This window comes from Spea bombifrons, chromosome 12 (genome assembly GCF_027358695.1).
Source record: "Spea bombifrons isolate aSpeBom1 chromosome 12, aSpeBom1.2.pri, whole genome shotgun sequence".
Lineage (NCBI taxonomy): Eukaryota > Metazoa > Chordata > Amphibia > Anura > Pelobatidae > Spea > Spea bombifrons.
The window spans coordinates 545,219-564,182 of record NC_071098.1 but is presented as its reverse complement, the minus strand read 5'-3'; the positions used below and the strand labels follow the sequence as shown (position 1 = coordinate 564,182).

The following is an 18,964-nucleotide window of genomic DNA, read 5'->3' as shown; positions in this document are numbered from 1 at the left end:
ACTGCTCTCTGTATAAACCCCCCATCTATATAATACCCCCCACCGCTCTCTCTGTATAACACTCCCCCATCTATATAATACCCCCACTCTCTCTGTATAACACTCCCCCATCTATATAATACCCCCAGCCCTCTCTGTATAACACTTCATCTATATAATACCCCCAGCCCTCTCTGTATAACACTTCATCTATATAATACCCCCAGCCCTCTCTGTATAACACTTCATCTATATAATACCCCCCACCGCTCTCTATCCACAGCTACCTCTGTATAACAGGCCCTGTTCTCTAACCACGGCGCATGCGCGGGGTGATAACGACAGGAGCTTCGCTGTTCCTGCCGGCGCGGAGTTCCAAACACTAGAGACATACCCCATGAAGCATTGGTTGACTCCAAGAAAATGTCAGTCCGGCATCCCCCGACACTGCGAGCCACGCAGTCTCTGGTGTTTATCGCTCAGACGAGATCCGTTTTAGGGGTTTAGCGCTCCAGGTTAGTCGGCCACCGAAGAGCTGTTTTAATGCTCAGTGAGGAGGAGTTCGGGTGTGGAAGGCCGGGGAGGGGCAGGTGATACCCGGGCTAACTGTACCCTGCAGCAGGGTGAGGCCTGTGTTACCCCTGCAGCCAGTGAAGGTTATACATTATGGATGATTGTACTGCACTGCGGCGTATGTTAGTGCTGTACGGTGTCACTGTGTGTGCTGCGCTGCAGCCTATGCAGCCGATACGCGTCAGGCTTTGTTCGGATGCCGGGGTCCAGGACACGCTTTATTTTAACCCTGTGTGCGCCCGGCAGAGAGTGGCCCGGAAATGGCCTGTTATTATTATTTAATTGTGTGATATAGCGGCGTCATATTCCGCGGCGCAGTACGATGGGTAGAAGTGGATCTTCCGCCGCGGGTTCTGTTCTCTGCTCCGATTGGGTCATTCGGTTTCTCCGCCGCTCTGACGTTTTCTGTTTGCAGGAAGGATGAATCGGTTTGGCTCCTTCGCTCCTCGTTCTCCCTATCGAGACGGCAAACCCAGGAGTAAAAAGTGCGTGAAGCGGAGCCACAGCGAGAAGTACCGGCGGAAGTGTCTGCGCCTGAAGCGCGTCGCCAAGGCCATGGTGTTTGTGAGTGAAACACGCCGGGAGCGCTCGGGTGTTCGCCGATCATTCTTAATTCCGCGCGGCGGGCGCCATTTTCCATAAACGTCTTCCTTTGCACCCGAATATATATATTTTTTGTGTTTTTATAAGGAAAATGCGGCTCTGTGTGATGAAATCTCCCGCATCGAAAGTAAGTTCCTCCGGGCGAAAGAGGAAAGAAGGTAAGTGGAGCGTAAATATCCAACGTGTGATAACAGCGGCCGTCTGGTTGGTCCATACTTTTAGTGAAAATAGTTGTTTTTATCCCCGTTTCAGGTTTTTATTAAAAAGAACCCTCCAGCTGCAGGCATTGGGGGAGGAAGAGCCGCCGGCGTCGCATAACTCCAGTCTGTCCGCTGGCTTCTCCGCGCCGGACGCCGGGGGGGTAAATGGGGCCGCTGCGGACGGGGGTTCGGCGAATGTGGCGGACGAAGCTCTGGGTAAAAAGTTAAAAAAGGACAAAAGAGAAAAAGACAAGTCGGAAGGTGAGAGGTGGCGTTTGCCCCGGGGTAGGTTGGCGGTGGGATCGGGCGGGGGGATCGGCTGCCGTGATTCTCTCGTAACGCGTTCTGATTCCTGCTCCTAGTTCTGAAGAAATCTTCTAAAAGGAAGAGGGTTCCGGAAGGGGGAGCTCGGCGGGGGGTCCGACCCGTTCCCCTGGACTCCTGTGGGAGGCCTGTTTTCCCGATTGCCCTGGAAGATCTGACCGTTTACAGCCTCGGGGAGGTGAGTTATGTGTTATTGTATGTGTTGTTGTGTTTGTTTATTGTATGTGTTTGTTTGTGTTTATAAAATGTTCTATGAATGTAACGGCGCTTTATAAATAAATGTAATGTAATCTGACTCTATCCGACTTTCCTCCAGCGGCTGAGGATGTTGCGCAAATTCATTGTAATGCCCCCACCACCGGGTAGAGTGTATCGGTGCCCCCCCCAGGCTAGAGCGTTCCTCTGTTATACTTTGGTCTTTTGGGGGGGCTCCCGTTGGCCCGGCCGGTAACACCGAATTCTCTCTTCTCGCCATAGATTGTCTCGGACCGGCCTGCCTTCCACAGCACAGCGGCCATTTACCCCGTCGGCTTCTGCAGCACCAGAGTGTACGTCAGCGCGAGACACCCCGAGCAGCGCTGTCTTTACACGTGTCAGATCAAAGACGGCGTCACGGGACCGCAGGTGTGTTCCAAGTACAAAGACCCGCGGGGAACTTCTTCGAGAACGTAGAACCTTTGGTAGATACGAGCCGCAGGGAAACCGGACCCTCTGACCGCTCTCTAATTTCTCTTCTTGTGTTTTATTTAACCCTTTATGTGTTTGACGTTGCTGTCATGCCCCCCCCCCCCCCGTATGATTTATATTGGGCTCTCGTGGCGTCTGTATAATTTGAAAGCTCGGGTCGATCTCCTTCCTGGAGCGTTGTTTCTGTTTTATTACTGGGGTAAGGTTTGGGAGCGTTTGGGTATAAAACACTTTTTTTTGTCTTCTTCTCCTGATGATTAGCGAAGAGAAAGCCGGAATCTGGTATTTGATCCATTTTTTTTTTCTCGGTTGCAGTTTGAGATTGTTCCAGAAGACGATCCTCAGAATTCCATCGTGTCTGACTCTGCGAACGAATGTCACTCCGTCCTCCTGAAAACCATCGCTGCGGCGCGGTAAGCAAAGCCGCCTGCGCCAGAACGCGCTGGTGTTTGCCGTCGTGGGACTCGCCGGTAGCTGACTGCCGGCCGCGCGATGCCTGGACGCTCTGGATCCGTTGGAGACGATAACACGTGTTTGTTGTGTTTCAGGGGGAGTATGTTGCGTGTTCCTGACAACGCCGGGGTTTATTTCTTTGGTTTATCGCACCCCACCGTTCAGAATTTAATACAGAGCTGCCCCGGAGCCCGGAAATGTTCAAGGTGCGATCGTTCTTCCCTTATGTGTGATTTATACGTAAAAGTGCGTCGGGCCGACAGTCAGCGTCTGCACCTCCTCTGCTTCTTCTCGAGTCCCGAAGCCCGCTTGCCCCGTGTGTCCTCCGCGATGACCTGGATGTGAACGTTCCCTTTCCTTTACACGTTTAGAAAGACATACGTGTTGCCGTGTTGTATGCTTTGTGAGAATGAAGGTTTTTCTTTTTAGCTACGAGTGGGTGAGATTTGAGGTCTGCAGACCGGGCGACGGCCGCCTTCCCTACGAACTTCATGAAAACGACGCGTCCGTAAACTTCGAGGCTTTTCACAGACAGAGTTTTGAAGAAATGAAAACCGACTCGGTGTTATCCGGTAACTTGCGTGATTTTCCTTATAAGGGGGGGGGGGGGGGGGAGGGGTTGGTTGAGAGACCGACCTACGGGAGCTTCTGGTACGTAAATTACCCCCCTATCCAGCAATAAAATACCCCCCTACCTCCTCTGTGGGGTTGTCTGGCTGTCATTACATCACACTGGTGCAGCTGGTTAGTGACATCACTACAGAAATATTGTAATTAGTTTCTTGGCTGGGATTTCGGTTTCTGGTCTTTAACGCTGTTTACTCCGTAGCGTCAGAGTTTTCCGAGTCTCAGCGGGTGATATTTAGGGGCCGGATAACCCGCCGGCTCTAAAACCGCATCCAAAATAATGCGGAAACACAAGTTCCCGTTTCCTGCGGGTTTTACGGAATCTACTCGTTTTAAAGTCGTTTGGTTATTTGGCTGCGGGGATTACGCCCCAAAATCTTAATCCTGTTTCTTTGTATTAAGAAGTTCTAGATCTTCCTGAGATCCAGGCGTCCCACGACTACATCTCAAGCTATCCGGAAATGTTCTTATCCCATGCGCAGCTGGCGTCCGCGCTGCACGCGAAGTCCCCGTCCCGCTCCTCGGAGTAGCCCCTTCGAGTGTTTTTATGTCTTTAAATAAATTATTTTCTCTCTGCCGTCACGCGGCTTTTTGCACCGGCTTGAAAGATCCAGATTTTTGTGGATTGATTATTTTTGCGTTTTTTCGTTTCTGGAGCGGAAAGGGTTAAACGTAAATAGACCAAAATGAACCTGCCCCGGATTATTATTTTTATTGTAAATTTTGCTGAATTTCACAGAACCAGACAGAGAGAGACGACGCTTTTGTTTATTTCAGGAATCTTGTCAAACGGCAGCAAAAATAGAAAATTCACCCTGAGAACTGTTTTACTAGACTGAGGGGTTAACCCCCCCCCCCAGGCAGCACGGGGTATGAGGGGGCGACCCGGATCGTAATATGTTAAGGAAGGGCATCCGGACGCTCCAACTGTGTCCCGAAGAACGAACGTTGGCCAAGCGGAGCACTAGCTGGTGCGCTCTGTTACAGGGTGGGGGCCGCCCTCTCGCTGCCCCATGTACCCCCCCCACTGCCATTATATACTGTGTATTCCCCGCGCCGTGCCCCCCCCTGCTGCCGTTATATACTGTGTATCCCCCCACCGCTGCCGTTCTATACTGGTTATCCGCTGCCCCATGTACCCCCCCTCACTGCCATTATATACTGTGTATTCCCCGCCCTGTGTCCCCCCCTCACTGCCATTATATACTGTGTATCCCCCCCGCTGCCGTTATATACTGTGTATTCCCTGCGCCGTGCCTCCCCCCACTGCCTGCCATTATATACTGTGTATCCCCCCCCCCGCCGCCGTTATATACTGTGTATTCCCCGTGCCGTGTACTGCCCCCCCCCGCTATATACTGTGTATTCCCCGCGCCGCTCACATGCTATCCGTTCTATATCTGCAGTTTCTGTAATTCCTGCTCCCGGCTGTAGCGTCCGCTCATCTCTACGCACGGCTCGCACCGGCGTGTTACACGCCATCGCGTTACACGCCATGACTTACAATACAACATAAATAAAATCTATATCACTCCGTACTATCGCTCCTTGCTGCAGCTTCCACGCACGCCGTCCCTTTAATGCCCCCCCCCTTAGAGCCCATAAAAAATGCCCTAAATCATTTACAGGCGAGGTCAGGTTGATGATGTCATAGCGCTCCATTTGCTGCTAATTCTGGGATATGAAGCCCTGACCCGATTCCGGGCAGTCCGACGCGGGCTCCGTGTTCCTGGCGTGTAACGGGGTTCCTGTACATTCATCGCACGGACTGCGTTCTCTGCCACGGGGGGTAATTATGAGTTTCCAGAATTATTTTGCAGCTTAAAATACAAAAAAAAAGAAAAACATAAAAGAAATAAAATGTATTAAAGAAACAAAAGGCGAGTCCGGCGAGTCCCCCGCGGGGGCAGAGTCCGCAGCACTCCTCGCGCAGGTTTTATTCCTTCTTTACTTCTTTTCTTGCATTTTTGCCATTTCTGAAAAACAGGATTTAAAAGTCAGTGTTTTTGCGTTAAATTATGAGACGCGCTAATTATCCGGCGAAGGCGAGGTCGTTCCGAAAAGCAGGGGGTCGGATCTTTATGGCTCGGCTGTGACGGAGGATAACCAGAGCCGCGGAGTTATTATTAGTATCGCCGCCGCAGAGCGTTGCACCGCTGTACGCGACCTCGTTTATTACGCGCAGCACCATACGTTACGTACGAGGTCCTGGCGGGAATCTTCACACCCCGGACAAAGCATAAAACAATTACATCGAGTGGGACTGCATCTTAAGCAGGGAAGGAGCCGGTAAGGAGCAGGTACTGGGCGGCTTTTACCTGGAATTTTTTTTTGGAAAATTCATTGTTTTTTACAGATTATAAATGAAAGTAAAATTTGGGATCATTCAGAGTTTTGGGGGAAAACGACGTGAAATGAAGCTTTTTTTTCTACGTTCACCGGAACGTTACAATTAGCAAAAAGTTTAACAAATTCCCAGCTTTCCCGGCCACGTTACCGGCTCGCGCTCATTGACCGGATGCCCCGGCGCGTCTCACCGTAGGACTGCGCCTTTGGCGGCGGCGGCCGGTTCCCGTCGGGGTTGGCTTCACACGCCGCCGGGCTGTGCAGGGTCGAGTTCTCGATGTCCATCCCGACCAGCAGCGTCATGAAGTCGACGACCGTGTCGATGTTCTGGCCGTTTGCCGCCGCGTCCTTCAGGGCGCACACAACGCTCAGCCGGCCGAAGGAGCGCAGCTCGGAGACGTTGGCGCGCAGGAAGAGGATGAGGACGTTGAGGTCGTTGAGCGGGCAGCCCAGCATCTTGTTGGTGAGAAGGTCGAAGGCCGGCAGCATCTCGTAGACGTTGAGGAACGGTTTGTCCCAGCGGAACAGTTTGCTCAGATTGTAAACGATGAGCGGCAGCAGCAGGACGTAGACGGCCGCGTTGGCCACGCTGACGATCTGGAACACGGACAGCGACACAAACTTGCAGTTGACGTAGGGAGACGCGGGGGTCTCGGCACTCAGGAAGCCCCCTTTTACGTGACAGTTGAACTCGTCTTGGTAGAAGACGGTGAGGTGGAAGGCGGCCAGGTAGGCGCAGGTGCCGAGGATGATCGCCAGCAGCAGGACGTGGCGCAGGAGGTAAGCGAACGCCAGGCGATGGGAGCGCTGCTTGCAGGACAGATATCTCTCCAGGAGCGGGAACTCGAAGTATCTCACGTGGCGCGCGCTGCAAGAGAAAACACGCGGCTTTAACGTGGAAGGCACGGGGCACACGGGACATTAAACACGGATTCCACCCGGGACACGCGATGAGACATTAAACACAGAGACACACGGGACATGCGACGAGACATTAAACACGGAACGCGCACTGCAAGAGAACACGGAGCTCGCAGGGCACGCGGGACACAAGACGTTAAACACGGAGGCACACAGGACACGCGACAAGACATGAAACACGGAGCGCGCGGGGCACGCGGGGAGACATTAAACACGGAGCGCGCGGGGCACGCGGGGAGACATGAAACGCGCTCACCTTCTGATCTCCTCCCAGAAGAGCGCGGGGTCGGCCGACGTCCGGTGCGAGTCCAGCAGGTGCTGCACCAGCCGGATGGATCGGTTATAAGATTTATCCAATTCATCCACGATGAACGTCAGATCCGTGGAGAGCGAAGACCGGGAGACGTATTTCCAGAGAGCGGCGGGGATGTACATCGCCACGGAAACCAGCAGCAGTATATAGGGGTACACCTGGGGGGGTGAAAAATGTAATGTATGCGGCGTCTGAGACCCCCCACGCCCCACAGTATGGGATTCGGGGCATTAATCGCTTCATTGCGTACAGAGTGCGGCCGTCGTTAATAATTTAACGTTTCCAATAATCACCTTATGGACCCACAACGATCGCTCCGAGGGGCCGCCGGCCGCCGTGACCTCGTGGTGCCGCAGGGAATGCCAGCAATGCTTCTCCACGTACTGAACGTGCTTCTCCGACAGGTTACCGGGGGGGAAACAGAGCACCTGGGGGCCTGAAACCCAAAGCAAGCGCTTTATACATCATACAGGGCCCCGGCTCGCTGATTTATCTATACATTATACAGGGGGCCGGACACTGATTTATCTATACATTATACAGGGGCCGGTCACTGATTTATCTATACATTATACAGGGGCCGGTCACTGATTTATCTATACATTATACAGGGGGCCGGACACTGATTTATCTATACATTATACAGGGGGCCGGCTCACTGATTTATCTATACATTATACAGGGCCCCGGCTCACTGATTTATCTATACATTATACAGGGGGCCAGCTCACTGATTTATCTATACATTATACAGGGGGCCAGCTCACTGATTTATCTATACATTATACAGGGGCCGGTCACTGATTTATCTATACATCATACAGGGCCCCGGCTCGCTGATTTATCTATACATTATACAGGGGGCCGGTCACTGATTTATCTATACATTATACAGGGGGCCGGTCACTGATTTATCTATACATTATACAGGGCCCCGGCTCGCTGATTTATCTATACATTATACAGGGGGCCGGACACTGATTTATCTATACATTATACAGGGGGCCGGCTCGCTGATTTATCTATACATTATACAGGGGGGCCGGTCACTGATTTATCTATACATTATACAGGGGGCCGGCTCACTGATTTATCTATACATTATACAGGGCCCCGGCTCACTGATTTATCTATACATTATACAGGGCCCCGGCTCACTGATTTATCTATACATTATACAGGGGGCCAGCTCACTGATTTATCTATACATTATACAGGGGGCCGGTCATTGATTTATCTATACATTATACAGGGGCCGGTCACTGATTTATCTATACATTATACAGGGGGCCGGTCACTGATTTATCTATACATTATACAGGGCCCCGGCTCACTGATTTATCTATACATTATACAGGGGCCGGCTCACTGATTTATCTATACATTATACAAGTGGCCGGCTCACTGATTTATCTATACATTATACAGGGGCCGGTCACTGATTTATCTATACATTATACAGGGGCCGGTCACTGATTTATCTATACATTATACAGGGGCCGGTCACTGATTTATCTATACATTATACAGGGGGACGGTCACTGATTTATCTATACATTATACAGGGGGACGGTCACTGATTTATCTATACATTATACAGGGGGCCGGTCACTGATTTATCTATACATTATACAGGGGCCGGTCACTGATTTATCTATACATTATACAGGGGTCTGCCGGTCACTGATTTATCTATACATTATACAGGGGGCCGGTCACTGATTTATCTATACATTATACAGTTGTCTGCCGGTCACTGATTTTACTATACATTATATAGGGGGCCGGTCACTGATTTATCTATACATTATACAGGGGTCTGCCGGTCACTGATTTATCTATACATTATACAGGGGGCCGGGTCACTGATTTATATATACATTATACAGGGGGCCGGTCACTGATTTATCTATACATTATACAGGGGTCTGCTGGTAATATACTCTGCTGGGTACGGGGTCCCTGTACGTTACCGTTGGTGATTTCTCGAGCGAACGCCAGCGAGACCAGCAGCAGAGGGAGGCCGATGGACACGAGTTTAATGATCCGGTCCAGGGGTAATTCCAGGCGCAGGCGCTTCTTGTTTGGAGGGTTGGATTCCGGCAGCAAAGAATCCGAGAGCATGTACTCCGCCGCTCTCTGTGCCAGCGACATATTGATGGGAAATCCAGAAAAACGAAGTGAGAAATGAGACTGAATCCCCCGGACAGCCGGACACCACGAGTGATGCTCTGCGGCCGAGGCTCGGGGGCTTTATATGCCGCGGGGATCGTTTTCTAAATATAAAGCCCTTTATGTACCAAAATTGTAGGATGGGATTCAAATCGAGCGAAGATTGGTACAGATCGTCCCGTTTACTGCGTCATTTACCGACCACGAAGCCCCAATTACAGAACGCCTGTGGCCTGGGCCGCCCGGCGGGATTAATTACAGGGCTGGCTGCTCTAAATAAAACTTTTAATTAGGATCTGAAGAAAACCCCCACCGCCCGGCGGCCGATCGCTGACATGAATCGCCTGTCCGGGTGCCGGCCGCTTGCTATAAATTGTTTGCAGGTTTTACCCCCGAGTGTCATTTTAAGGAGGTTTTGGTCGTTTTTAGATGAACGGGGTCGGTGAGCGTCAATAAACAGAATTCGCTCCTGAATTAGTTTGTTTCTCCGGGGAACGAGACGTTCTTTCTATCCGCTGCGGATTTAACGTCGGGGGCTTTTGTTTAGGATTTCACTGCATTTTCAGGGCTTTTGGTAAAGACGACTTCATCCCTAATACACATACATTCACACACTCATACTAACACACACGCACATTCACACACTCATACTAACACACACACATTCACACACTCATCCTAACACACACGCACATTCACACACTCATACTAACACACACACATTCACACACTCATCCTAACACACACGCACATTCACACACTCATACTAACACACACACACACATTCACACACTCATCCTAACACACACACACATTCACACACTCATACTAACACACACACATTCACACACTCATCCTAACACACACGCACATTCACACACTCATACTAACACACACATTCACACACTCATCCTAACACACACGCACATTCACACACTCATACTAACACACACACACACATTCACACACTCATACTAACACACACACACATTCACACACACACACATTCACACACTCATTCTCACACACACATTCACACACGCACATTCACACGCACGCTAACACTAACTCACATTCACACACTCATACTAACACACACGCACATTCACACACGCACGCTAACACTAACTCACATTCACACACTCATACTAACACACACACATTCACACACTCATACTAACACACGCACATTCACACACTCATACTAACACACACGCACATTCACACACGCACGCTAACACTAACTCACATTCACACACTCATACTAACACACACACACGCACATTCACACACTCATACTAACACTAACTCCCACACACACACACTCATACTAACACTAACTCACATTCACACACTCATGCTAACACACTTACACATACTCTCTCATGTTAACACACACACACTCGCTCTATCATCACACCCTTACCACCTGGAGCCTTTCTAGCTGCACACACTATGCCAGTAGCCAGGCTATTACTGCAGAGGTCCCGACTTTGGGGATGAATCCGTCCGATGCACTTCGGGATAATGACGCGCATGCACCTCTTATCTGTAAATCCTCTGTATTTTTTGCAGCAGCTGCTCAAGACAATTGGGCAAAGTGCAAAATCTAGAGCAATCACCATAGCAACCAATGGAATGGTCCTGCAGATTGCTGAGGTTGTTTTTTCTTTTAAATTGCCCCAAAATACCCTTGCATGGGGCATGTACCACTCACATCTGCCGACACCTGCATTCGGAGCTCCCTTCTGCCCCAGATCTCGGCAGGAAACCGTTTAACCCTTTAAGTGCCAAAGGAGTAACAATGCAGCGTTCAGGGTTAAAAGGCTGATCCCGTGTATTTACCCCTCGTGTGGATTCTCTATTCCTGACATTTATCCGGGAAGAAGCCTGTGGGGAGGACATTTAAACACGACTGGGGCTCGCCAGGCTCTAAAATAAAACTTGTGGACAGCGGCGGGTGAAATTCCTGAGTAACCGTGACCTGCAGTGTACTCGGCGGGGTCCGGGAAATGCGCCAATCCCACGGGGGCCGCAAAAAAAAAATCAAAAAAAATCAGTGGAACAAGTCGGAGCGAAAACGTAACAGCGACCCAATCCAGGATTCAGATTCTACCCCATGCATGTTTAATACCCTCACTGTATTACCCTCTACCACTTCTACTGGGAGGCAGCTCCACCTATCCACCCCACAATGCCCCAGCCAATGCGCTGCTAACACATTCTAAGAGCGTAAACTGCCTGGAATCCGCAGGACGTTCCCTGGCGGGGGGATCGCTAACCAGCGATGCGTTCTGGCCTCGTATGACCCGCCGGCCGACCAGAGACAGAAAAGGCACCGGAGACAAAATCATTCGGTAAAAAATGTAATGACCGCCGATCGCTTTTATCCCAAAATAAATAAAATTCATTTCTTACAACCAAAGTTTAGAAGACAGAAGCCCCGTGTATAATCTGCGAGTAACGTATAGAATGTATAAGGTATATAACGACACATTAACCCCCGCGGTGCAGAGAGGCGACTCCAGCGGAATTTCTTCATTTCTTGGATTAACGATCAGTTTGTGATTTTTTTCCGGATGTATAATTTTTTACTTTAGAGAAGAGAATCGATAAATGGATCCAGTAAGTAAGATTTTACCCAGAGCGACGCTCATTTATTCCGCCCCGTAAGCGAAGTAGAAATCCCAGCGACGTCTCGTTTGGCTTCGCAGACAGAAATAATCATTTCCAGCAGAGGATTTTCTCAAAATGCACGATTTTGGCTTTTTCACAAATATTTTAGGAAGAGGGGCGCGGGGAGCTTCCCGTTCGCGCTGTATATGGGGCAGGCTTTGTACTCGCACGGCCAGTCCGCCCAGGCGTAGCGGACGGCAGAGACCCGCGAACATCCTTTAAAGTGGACGGTGACCACCCTGGGGGACGCGGAGCGCAGCGCGGCCGGAGACCACCGGAGAGAATCCTCTGCATTCCCATCCCCGGCGCAAAGCACCTGCGGGCAAAAAAATGAACATTTTTCATAAAAGCAACGAGTTTGAATTTTACCGGCATTTTCCACATTAACCCTTTTGTAGAAGAGACAGAGAGAGGAGAGAGAGAGGTGAGGAGAGAAAGGGAGAGAGAGAGAGAGAGAGAGGGAGAGAAGTTGCTGCTTATTGGACCGTTTGATTGGTTGCTATGGTGATAAGACCCTCTTTCACCAGTTTTTATACACTACCCGTAAAGTGACCAAACGCAGGGAATCGGCCCGTTTCCGTACCTCGAAGATGGTGTCGCTGGGGTGGGTCACCAGGAGATTCTGGTCGAACGTTATGTTGATGTAGGACCCCGCGTAGTCCACGACCATCGCCCGCGGGAACGGCCCCTGGAACGACAGCTTCTTCTCCCGGTAGGCGACGGCCCGGGCCCCCAGGAAGAGTCTGTACGCGACGGTTTGTTTATCCCGTGGGTGAACGCTGCGGGGGGAGACGGATCGATGGGACGGACATCCGGGGGGAGACCCCCAGAGTAACGGGAGACGATAAACCCCTCGGCTGCCACATCCTTCCGCATTCATGTGGGGGCTACTGGGGTGTGTATTTTTGGGGTGTTGTGCGCATATATTTTGGGGTGTCACACTTGTGTTGCATTTTTGGGGTGTTCTGCACGTATATTTAGGGGGGTTCTGTGCATATATTTTGGGGTGTCACACTTGTGTTGTATTTTTGGGGTGTTGTGCGCATATATTTTGGGGTGTCACACTTGTGTTGCATTATTGGGGTGTTCTGCACGTATATTTAGGGGGGTTCTGTGCGTATATTTTGGGGTGTCACATTTGTGTTGTTTTTTTGGGGTGTCACGCTCGTGTTGTATATTTTGGGATGTCACTTGTGTTTTTTAATTGGGGTGTTCTGTCCGTATATTTTGGGGTGTTATGCCTGTATATGTTGAGGAGTTCTGCCCGTAGGGTATATTTTGGGGTGTCACGCTCGTGTTGTATATTTGGGATGTTCTGTGGGTATATTTTGGGGTGTCACGCTCGTGTTGTATATTTGGGGTGTTCTGTGGGTATATTTTGGGGTGTCACGCTCGTGTTGTATATTTGAGCTGTTCTGTGGGTATATTTTGGGGTGTCACGCTCGTGTTGTATATTTGGGATGTTCTGTGGGTATATTTTGGGGTGTCACGCTCGTGTTGTATATTTGGGATGTTCTGTGGGTATATTTTGGGGTGTCACGCTCGTGTTGTATATTTGGGGTGTTCTGTGGGTATATTTTGGGGTGTCACGCTCGTGTTGTATATTTGAGCTGTTCTGTGGGTATATTTTGGGGTGTCACGCTCGTGTTGTATATTTGAGCTGTTCTGTGGGTATATTTTGGGGTGTCACGCTCGTGTTGTATATTTGGGGTGTTCTGTGGGTATATTTTGGGGTGTCACGCTCATGTTGTATATTTGGGGTGTTCTGTGTGTATATTTCGGGGTGTCACGCTCATGTTGTATAGTTTGGGGTGTTCTGTGCGTATATATTTTGGGGCGTTCTGCTTGTATATGTTGAGGGGTTCTGCCCCTATGCTATATTTCGGGGTGCCCCGCTCACACAGCATAGATAAATACGTGCCTTCCGTACGGAGACTGCTCGTCCCCGAGGTCCATCGCCACGGCCATGAAGGTGTTGGCCATCCTGGGATTGGGCGCGTAGCCGTAGTCGGCCGTCTGGTGCCAGCGTATCGCGGGGTACATATCGTGCGGTTTGCTCTTCTGATAGGTCGACAGCTGGAATGCATCAGATATACATCAGATATCCAGCACGCCTTCAATACAGGACCACAAGTGGCTTCAGGGGATGATGAGAATTGTAGTTCATTAAACGCTGGCGCTGCTGGTGGCCGATAAATGAATCGGTGCCAAATCACAGTACTGGATGGGGGGAGGGATGGGGAGACTCGGCAGCGGGCGGGGAGGGATGGGGAGACTCGGCAGCGGGCAGGGAGGGGGGGCGTTAGCAGGCAGGGGGGGGGGGCGACGACTCGGCAGCATTCTGAGGTCAGCACGTTATCGCTCCCACCGGGGTAAAATAAAACGATCCCTCTGGGCAGCCGGAGCTCCCACCGGAAATCCGCCCAACGATTTATTTCGCTACCTGAACGAAGCCGAAGGGAAAGTCTCTGCCGGTTTGGCCGCCGGAGCCCTCGTGGAACGATCGCCTCCAGTCATCGATGAGCGCCGGGAAGGTGCAGTTATAGAGGTCGGGGTTGGTCACCGTGTTCTGCTCCCCTGCGAGGAGACAAAGCACGTTCTAGGTTCCGTTACGTTCCGCGCCCTACAAGCGCTCTCCTCTCACCTTGATACCAAACGGCTCCTTTGATGGTCATATTGAGCAGGGGATGGATCATCGCGTTCCACAGGACGGAGTAGTCGCACGGCCCCGCCAACATTCCGGGAAAATAGAACCTGCAGATCGATAACCCGTTATCTGACACGTCTATCAACTGCACACGATACAGGCAGGGAGCGGAACCACGGGTTCTAGACTGCATGTTCCTGTAAGACGGTCCAGTTCTATTGAGGTTACTTTAGGTGACTCAATACGTACAGAGAGAAGAGAGAGACGGCGAGATGAGAGAGAGAGAGAGAGAGAGAGAGAGAAGGGGAGATGAAAGAGAGAGAGAGAGAGAGAAGAGAGAGAGACGGGGAGATGAGAGAGAGAAGGGGAGATGAAAGAGAGAGAGAGAGAAGAGAGAGAGAGAGAGACGGGGAGATGAGAGAGAGAGAGAGAGAGAGAGAGAGAGAGAGAGAGAGAGAGAGAGAAGAGAGAAGAGAGAGAGAGAGAAGGGGAGATGAAAGAGAGAGAGAGACGAGGGAATAGTCTTAGATTCAGGAGCCGTATGTCTATCCCATTCATGTTTAATACCCTCACTCTATTACCCTCAACCACCTCTGCTGGGAGGCTTTTCTACCCATCTACCACCCTCTTCATTTTGTGTGACCGTGGCCCATTGTTATATTAAGGAATATTTTACCCGTTCTTGCCCCACTCAGGATCTCCCCGCAGGCCGCAGTGTGACAGAGCTCTCCGCGAGGACCAGGCTTCCACCGGCGTCCCTCCCCAAACCGACTCCACCAATCCTATCGGATACTTCAGCCGGTGAAACAAATGGCGGCCGAACAGCCAGCAGACCGCCGAGAAATAGGTAAAATCCCCCTGTCCGAGGTTACCTTATTGCCAACCGGAAGCAGAAACATCAGGCAAATTATCAGGAAAACACCTTAATACCGTTATACGAACCCCGACCGTCTCTTACTGGGGGTCGGCGCCGACCACGGCAAATCCACCTTGACCAGATCCTCCAGCTCCACCTGCGACGTCTCCAGGGCGGCGGTGAAGAGCCGGACGTGAGGGAAATGAGGGGCTTTCTTCAGCTCTTTGCTGGCGTTGAATATCTGATTAATGACAGGGTCTGCGGTTACGGGGGTCATAAATACCCCAGCAACCAGGTGAACTTATTTACACAGGGGGGCATTTAATTTGCCCTGTATCTACACAAAAGAGCTTTCCTGCACAAGAAGGAGAGAAAAACATGGCAAGTATATAAATTGGGAAAGAGACGATGGCTCCGGGTGAGAGCCGGGGGCAGGCGTGGGCCGGGGAAGGGGCAGGAGGGCAGGCCTGGGCCAGGGAAGGGGCAGGAGGGCAGGCGTGGGCCAGGGAAGGGGCAGGAGGGCAGGCGTGGGCCGGGGAAGGGGCAGAAGGGCTCATGTTTTTGGTTCTTCTGGTCCCCATTTTTTGCAACTTGTAGTTCCACCCACAGCCACAAGAGGCATCCAGGAATAAGGTTTATGGATGGCATTTCCTCCTGTGCTGGATCCGTCCCAAGCTGCCCCTATGGGATCATGGTATTTACAGTGAGGTCTGGTATTTTACTGGTCGGTGGGTTCGGGCCAGTCCATTACCGGACTGGGGGGGTGATAATCTGAGTGTAAAGAGCAGGTACCTGCGAGACGGTCATCTCCATATTACTCTGCCCCCCGCACAGCCAAACGTCGCCAAACAGAACGTCCTCCAGGGTGATGTTCTCTACTTTTTTATCATAATAGTGATGAGCGACCAAGTGATACGGACCCCCGGGGGCCACGGGGTCCAAGAGGACCTTCCACACCCCAACATCACCTGCAGGAGACAATCAGGATGAGATGGTGGGAACGATGCTCCATGTGACCAGCCGATGGGAGAGACCCCCGGCCCCGTGTCCTGCGGGGGGAGAGAGACCCCCGGCCCCATGTTACCGTTTACGGAGGCCGCCTTTTTGGAGAGAGCGTCCCGTCCTTTGTAGAGAGACACGGTCACCGTGGCCCCCACTTCCCCGTAACCCCAGACCGAGGCCCGAGACGGCGCCATCTGCAGCACCATGTGATCGCCATAATACGACGCAAACCGGAACGTGGAACCTGCAGCAGAGAAATATTATTTACATCGTAACAGAAACAGACCGGCGATTATACTATACGGGGAATTAATTAGATATATTATAGGGAGGAGACCGCCGAGGTTTCAGTCTTAAGAGCAGACACAGCCTGGGTGCGTCTGGTTTAATACATCACGTCGCGCATGGTGATGTCATAACCCGCTTTGGGACTTTTCATCTGTTATGAAATGGGTTCTCTCCTCCGCAGGAAAAACACCCCATAACATAGAAAGGGGACCCAAATAAAACGTCGACCGTGCGCGCCTGGGGCCCCGAATCCCGTACCATTCGTTTTTATTATTAAACCGGCCCTCAGAGCCCCAGGAATCCCAGAGCAGCGACTGGCAGCATTTCACGAGAGTCACGGGATACGGACCGGTGAGAACGGGCCGGCCCCCTAGACCTCGGGAATGAGACCTCGGCAACCACAGAGGGCCGGGAGAGAACGGCAGGAACCTGGATCGGCCCTTTGCCCAGAGGTGCGGAGGGACGGGAGAGAACAGCAGGATCCAGATTGGCCCTTTGCCCCGGGGGCGGAGTGCACAGGGCCGATGAGAGAATGGGAGCATCCGGATTGGCCCTTTGCCAAGTCACAGTTATCAGCGACCCGATTGGTGGTTTATCACAGCTGGAATCCCTGCTTGAATACAGGTGAATCCATTCGGAATATCTCTGCGGAGCGTACAGAGGCTGGTGACGGGGGGGGAGCAGGTGTAGGACCTCGGTGCACCCCTCAGCATCAGCCCTTACTGCGCATGGGGCATCAATGATCCAGTGGGGGGCCCGAGCCTGCGCGGCGCTGAATGCCACCCAAAATAGGGGACTAAAACGCAGGGAGCCTGTACGGCAGAGGAGGGTGCGCGGGGTTAATGTGCATGGAGCGGGATACCGGCCCCTACCTGCAGAGCCCAGCAGAGCCAGCAGCAGCAGCGCCCGGGCCCCGGACATCGCTCCCAGCTCCACCAGGAAGTGCTGCAGCTTCATAAACACCATCTGTGCCGGAGGAGGGGCCACGGCTCCTGTCGGCGACAACACCAGCCACGCAGGGGTTAAACGCTCCACCCATTCCATGGTGACATTATACACTGCACCCCGGGGGTTAATACCCCAGGGACATTATACACTGCACCCCAGGAGTAAATACCCCAGAGACATTATACACTGCACCCCAGGGGTTAATACCCCAGGGACATTATACACTGCACCCCAGGGGTTAATACCCAAGAGACATTATACACTGCACCCCAGGAGTAAATACCCCAGAGACATTATACACTGCACCCCAGGGGTTAATACCCCAGAGACATTATACACTGCACCCCAGGGGTTAATACCCCAGAGACATTATACACTGCACCCCAGGAGTAAATACCCCAGAGACATTATACACTGCACCCCAGAGGTTAATACCCCAGAGACATTATACACTGCACCCCAGGGGTTAATACCCCAGAGACATTATACACTGCACCCCAGGGGTTAATACCCCAGAGACATTATACACTGCACCCCAGGGGTTAATACCCCAGAGACATTATACACTGCACCCCAGGAGTAAATACCCCAGAGACATTATACACTGCACCCCAGAGGTTAATACCCCAGAGACATTATACACTGCACCCCAGGGGTTAATACCCCAGAGACATTATACACTGCACCCCAGAGGTTAATACCCCACAAGGAAATAATCTATCTATCCCAGGGGTACTTCTGTTATTATTTATTATTGCTGTTTTTATTATAAATATTATTATTATTTATTTTAGCATTTTTTCTATTGTTAATTATATTTTCTCTTATTATTTCTATTATTTTTCCTGTTATTATCATTTCTATTATTAATTATAATTTTTTCCTGTTATTATTATGTTTTCTATTATTAATTATTATTATTATTTCTATTATTATTATTTATTATTATTTGCCCGTTCAAGGAGCAACATAAGGACAAGTTTGAACAATAGTCCCCAACCTGTGTGTGTCCGAAGCTCGGCCCCCCGGGGGTCTCTGTCTCTATTTCAGGCCCCGTGAAAGCCGTGCGCTAAACGCGGGGTTACAGAGCCAAGGCGAGGATTCTGCCCCACCCCGGGAAGTCCGTCTGCGAGAAGTAGTCTGTCTGGTTCCTCCGGCTCTCACGTGGTTGGGTTGGTTTGTATGAACTGCCCCCGTGTTGTGTAAAAAACGTCACCTGTCTCCAGGTCCCCAGTGTCACCGGGGGCCACGCCGGGCATCCCCGGCCTGAGTATACGGCGAGGGCGGCTATGCATAAAATACTAACGGGGCACGGAGGGTCCGGTAACCCTCTATAGAAACCCTGAACA

At 51.2% G+C, this 18,964-nt stretch overlaps 3 protein-coding genes across 7 annotated transcripts; 1 reads left to right on the top strand and 2 right to left on the bottom strand.

Moving 5' to 3' along the window:
• Positions 1–378: 378 nt before the first annotated feature.
• Positions 379–4,059, top strand: TBRG1 (transforming growth factor beta regulator 1). 5 transcript variants are annotated; one of them, XM_053451760.1, is made up of 10 exons: positions 379–494; positions 968–1,116; positions 1,243–1,313; positions 1,408–1,616; positions 1,718–1,857; positions 2,157–2,303; positions 2,682–2,779; positions 2,915–3,025; positions 3,249–3,391; positions 3,849–4,059. In XM_053451760.1, the coding sequence occupies exons 2-10, from the start codon at positions 973–975 to the stop codon at positions 3,974–3,976; spliced, it is 1,191 nt and encodes a 396-aa protein (XP_053307735.1). In that variant the 5' UTR covers positions 379–494; positions 968–972; the 3' UTR covers positions 3,977–4,059. The 5 variants fall into 5 exon arrangements, with proteins under 5 accessions (XP_053307735.1, XP_053307737.1, XP_053307738.1 ...); XM_053451762.1 differs by having other exon boundaries at positions 460–545; positions 3,852–4,059; XM_053451759.1 differs by having other exon boundaries at positions 463–545.
• Positions 4,060–5,295: 1,236 nt separating this feature from the next.
• Positions 5,296–9,223, bottom strand: PANX3 (pannexin 3). The gene is made up of 5 exons (XM_053452169.1): positions 9,000–9,223; positions 7,320–7,462; positions 6,970–7,184; positions 5,984–6,660; positions 5,296–5,422 (listed from the first exon to the last, which is right to left on the bottom strand). The coding sequence occupies exons 1-5, from the start codon at positions 9,178–9,180 to the stop codon at positions 5,394–5,396; spliced, it is 1,245 nt and encodes a 414-aa protein (XP_053308144.1). The 5' UTR covers positions 9,181–9,223; the 3' UTR covers positions 5,296–5,393.
• Positions 9,224–11,565: 2,342 nt separating this feature from the next.
• On the bottom strand, positions 11,566–17,674 carry SIAE (sialic acid acetylesterase). The gene is made up of 10 exons (XM_053452331.1): positions 17,540–17,674; positions 16,462–16,623; positions 16,170–16,345; positions 15,480–15,618; positions 15,198–15,393; positions 14,519–14,628; positions 14,318–14,451; positions 13,796–13,950; positions 12,458–12,653; positions 11,566–12,190 (listed from the first exon to the last, which is right to left on the bottom strand). The coding sequence occupies exons 1-10, from the start codon at positions 17,631–17,633 to the stop codon at positions 11,969–11,971; spliced, it is 1,584 nt and encodes a 527-aa protein (XP_053308306.1). The 5' UTR covers positions 17,634–17,674; the 3' UTR covers positions 11,566–11,968.
• Between the last annotated feature and the right edge of the window lie 1,290 nt (positions 17,675–18,964).

Bases quoted from the DNA above. Each gene is read 5' to 3' on its own strand.
- TBRG1 (XM_053451760.1), top strand. From the start codon at position 973: ATGAATCGGTTTGGCTCCTTCGCTCCTCGTTCTCCCTATCGAGACGGC. The intron at 2,304-2,681 runs GTGTGTTCCAAG...TCTCGGTTGCAG, and splicing joins ACGGCGTCACGGGACCGCAG to TTTGAGATTGTTCCAGAAGA. The intron at 3,392-3,848 runs GTAACTTGCGTG...CTTTGTATTAAG, and splicing joins AACCGACTCGGTGTTATCCG to AAGTTCTAGATCTTCCTGAG.
- SIAE (XM_053452331.1), bottom strand. From the start codon at position 17,633: ATGGTGTTTATGAAGCTGCAGCACTTCCTGGTGGAGCTGGGAGCGATG. The intron at 16,624-17,539 runs GTAGGGGCCGGT...TCTCTGCTGCAG, and splicing joins GGCTCTGCTGGGCTCTGCAG to GTTCCACGTTCCGGTTTGCG. The intron at 16,346-16,461 runs GTAACATGGGGC...TGTCTCCTGCAG, and splicing joins AAAGGCGGCCTCCGTAAACG to GTGATGTTGGGGTGTGGAAG.
- PANX3 (XM_053452169.1), bottom strand. From the start codon at position 9,180: ATGTCGCTGGCACAGAGAGCGGCGGAGTACATGCTCTCGGATTCTTTG. The intron at 7,185-7,319 runs GTGATTATTGGA...TCACCCCCCCAG, and splicing joins GATCGTTGTGGGTCCATAAG to GTGTACCCCTATATACTGCT. The intron at 5,423-5,983 runs GTGAGACGCGCC...CCTGTTTTTCAG, and splicing joins GCCAAAGGCGCAGTCCTACG to AAATGGCAAAAATGCAAGAA.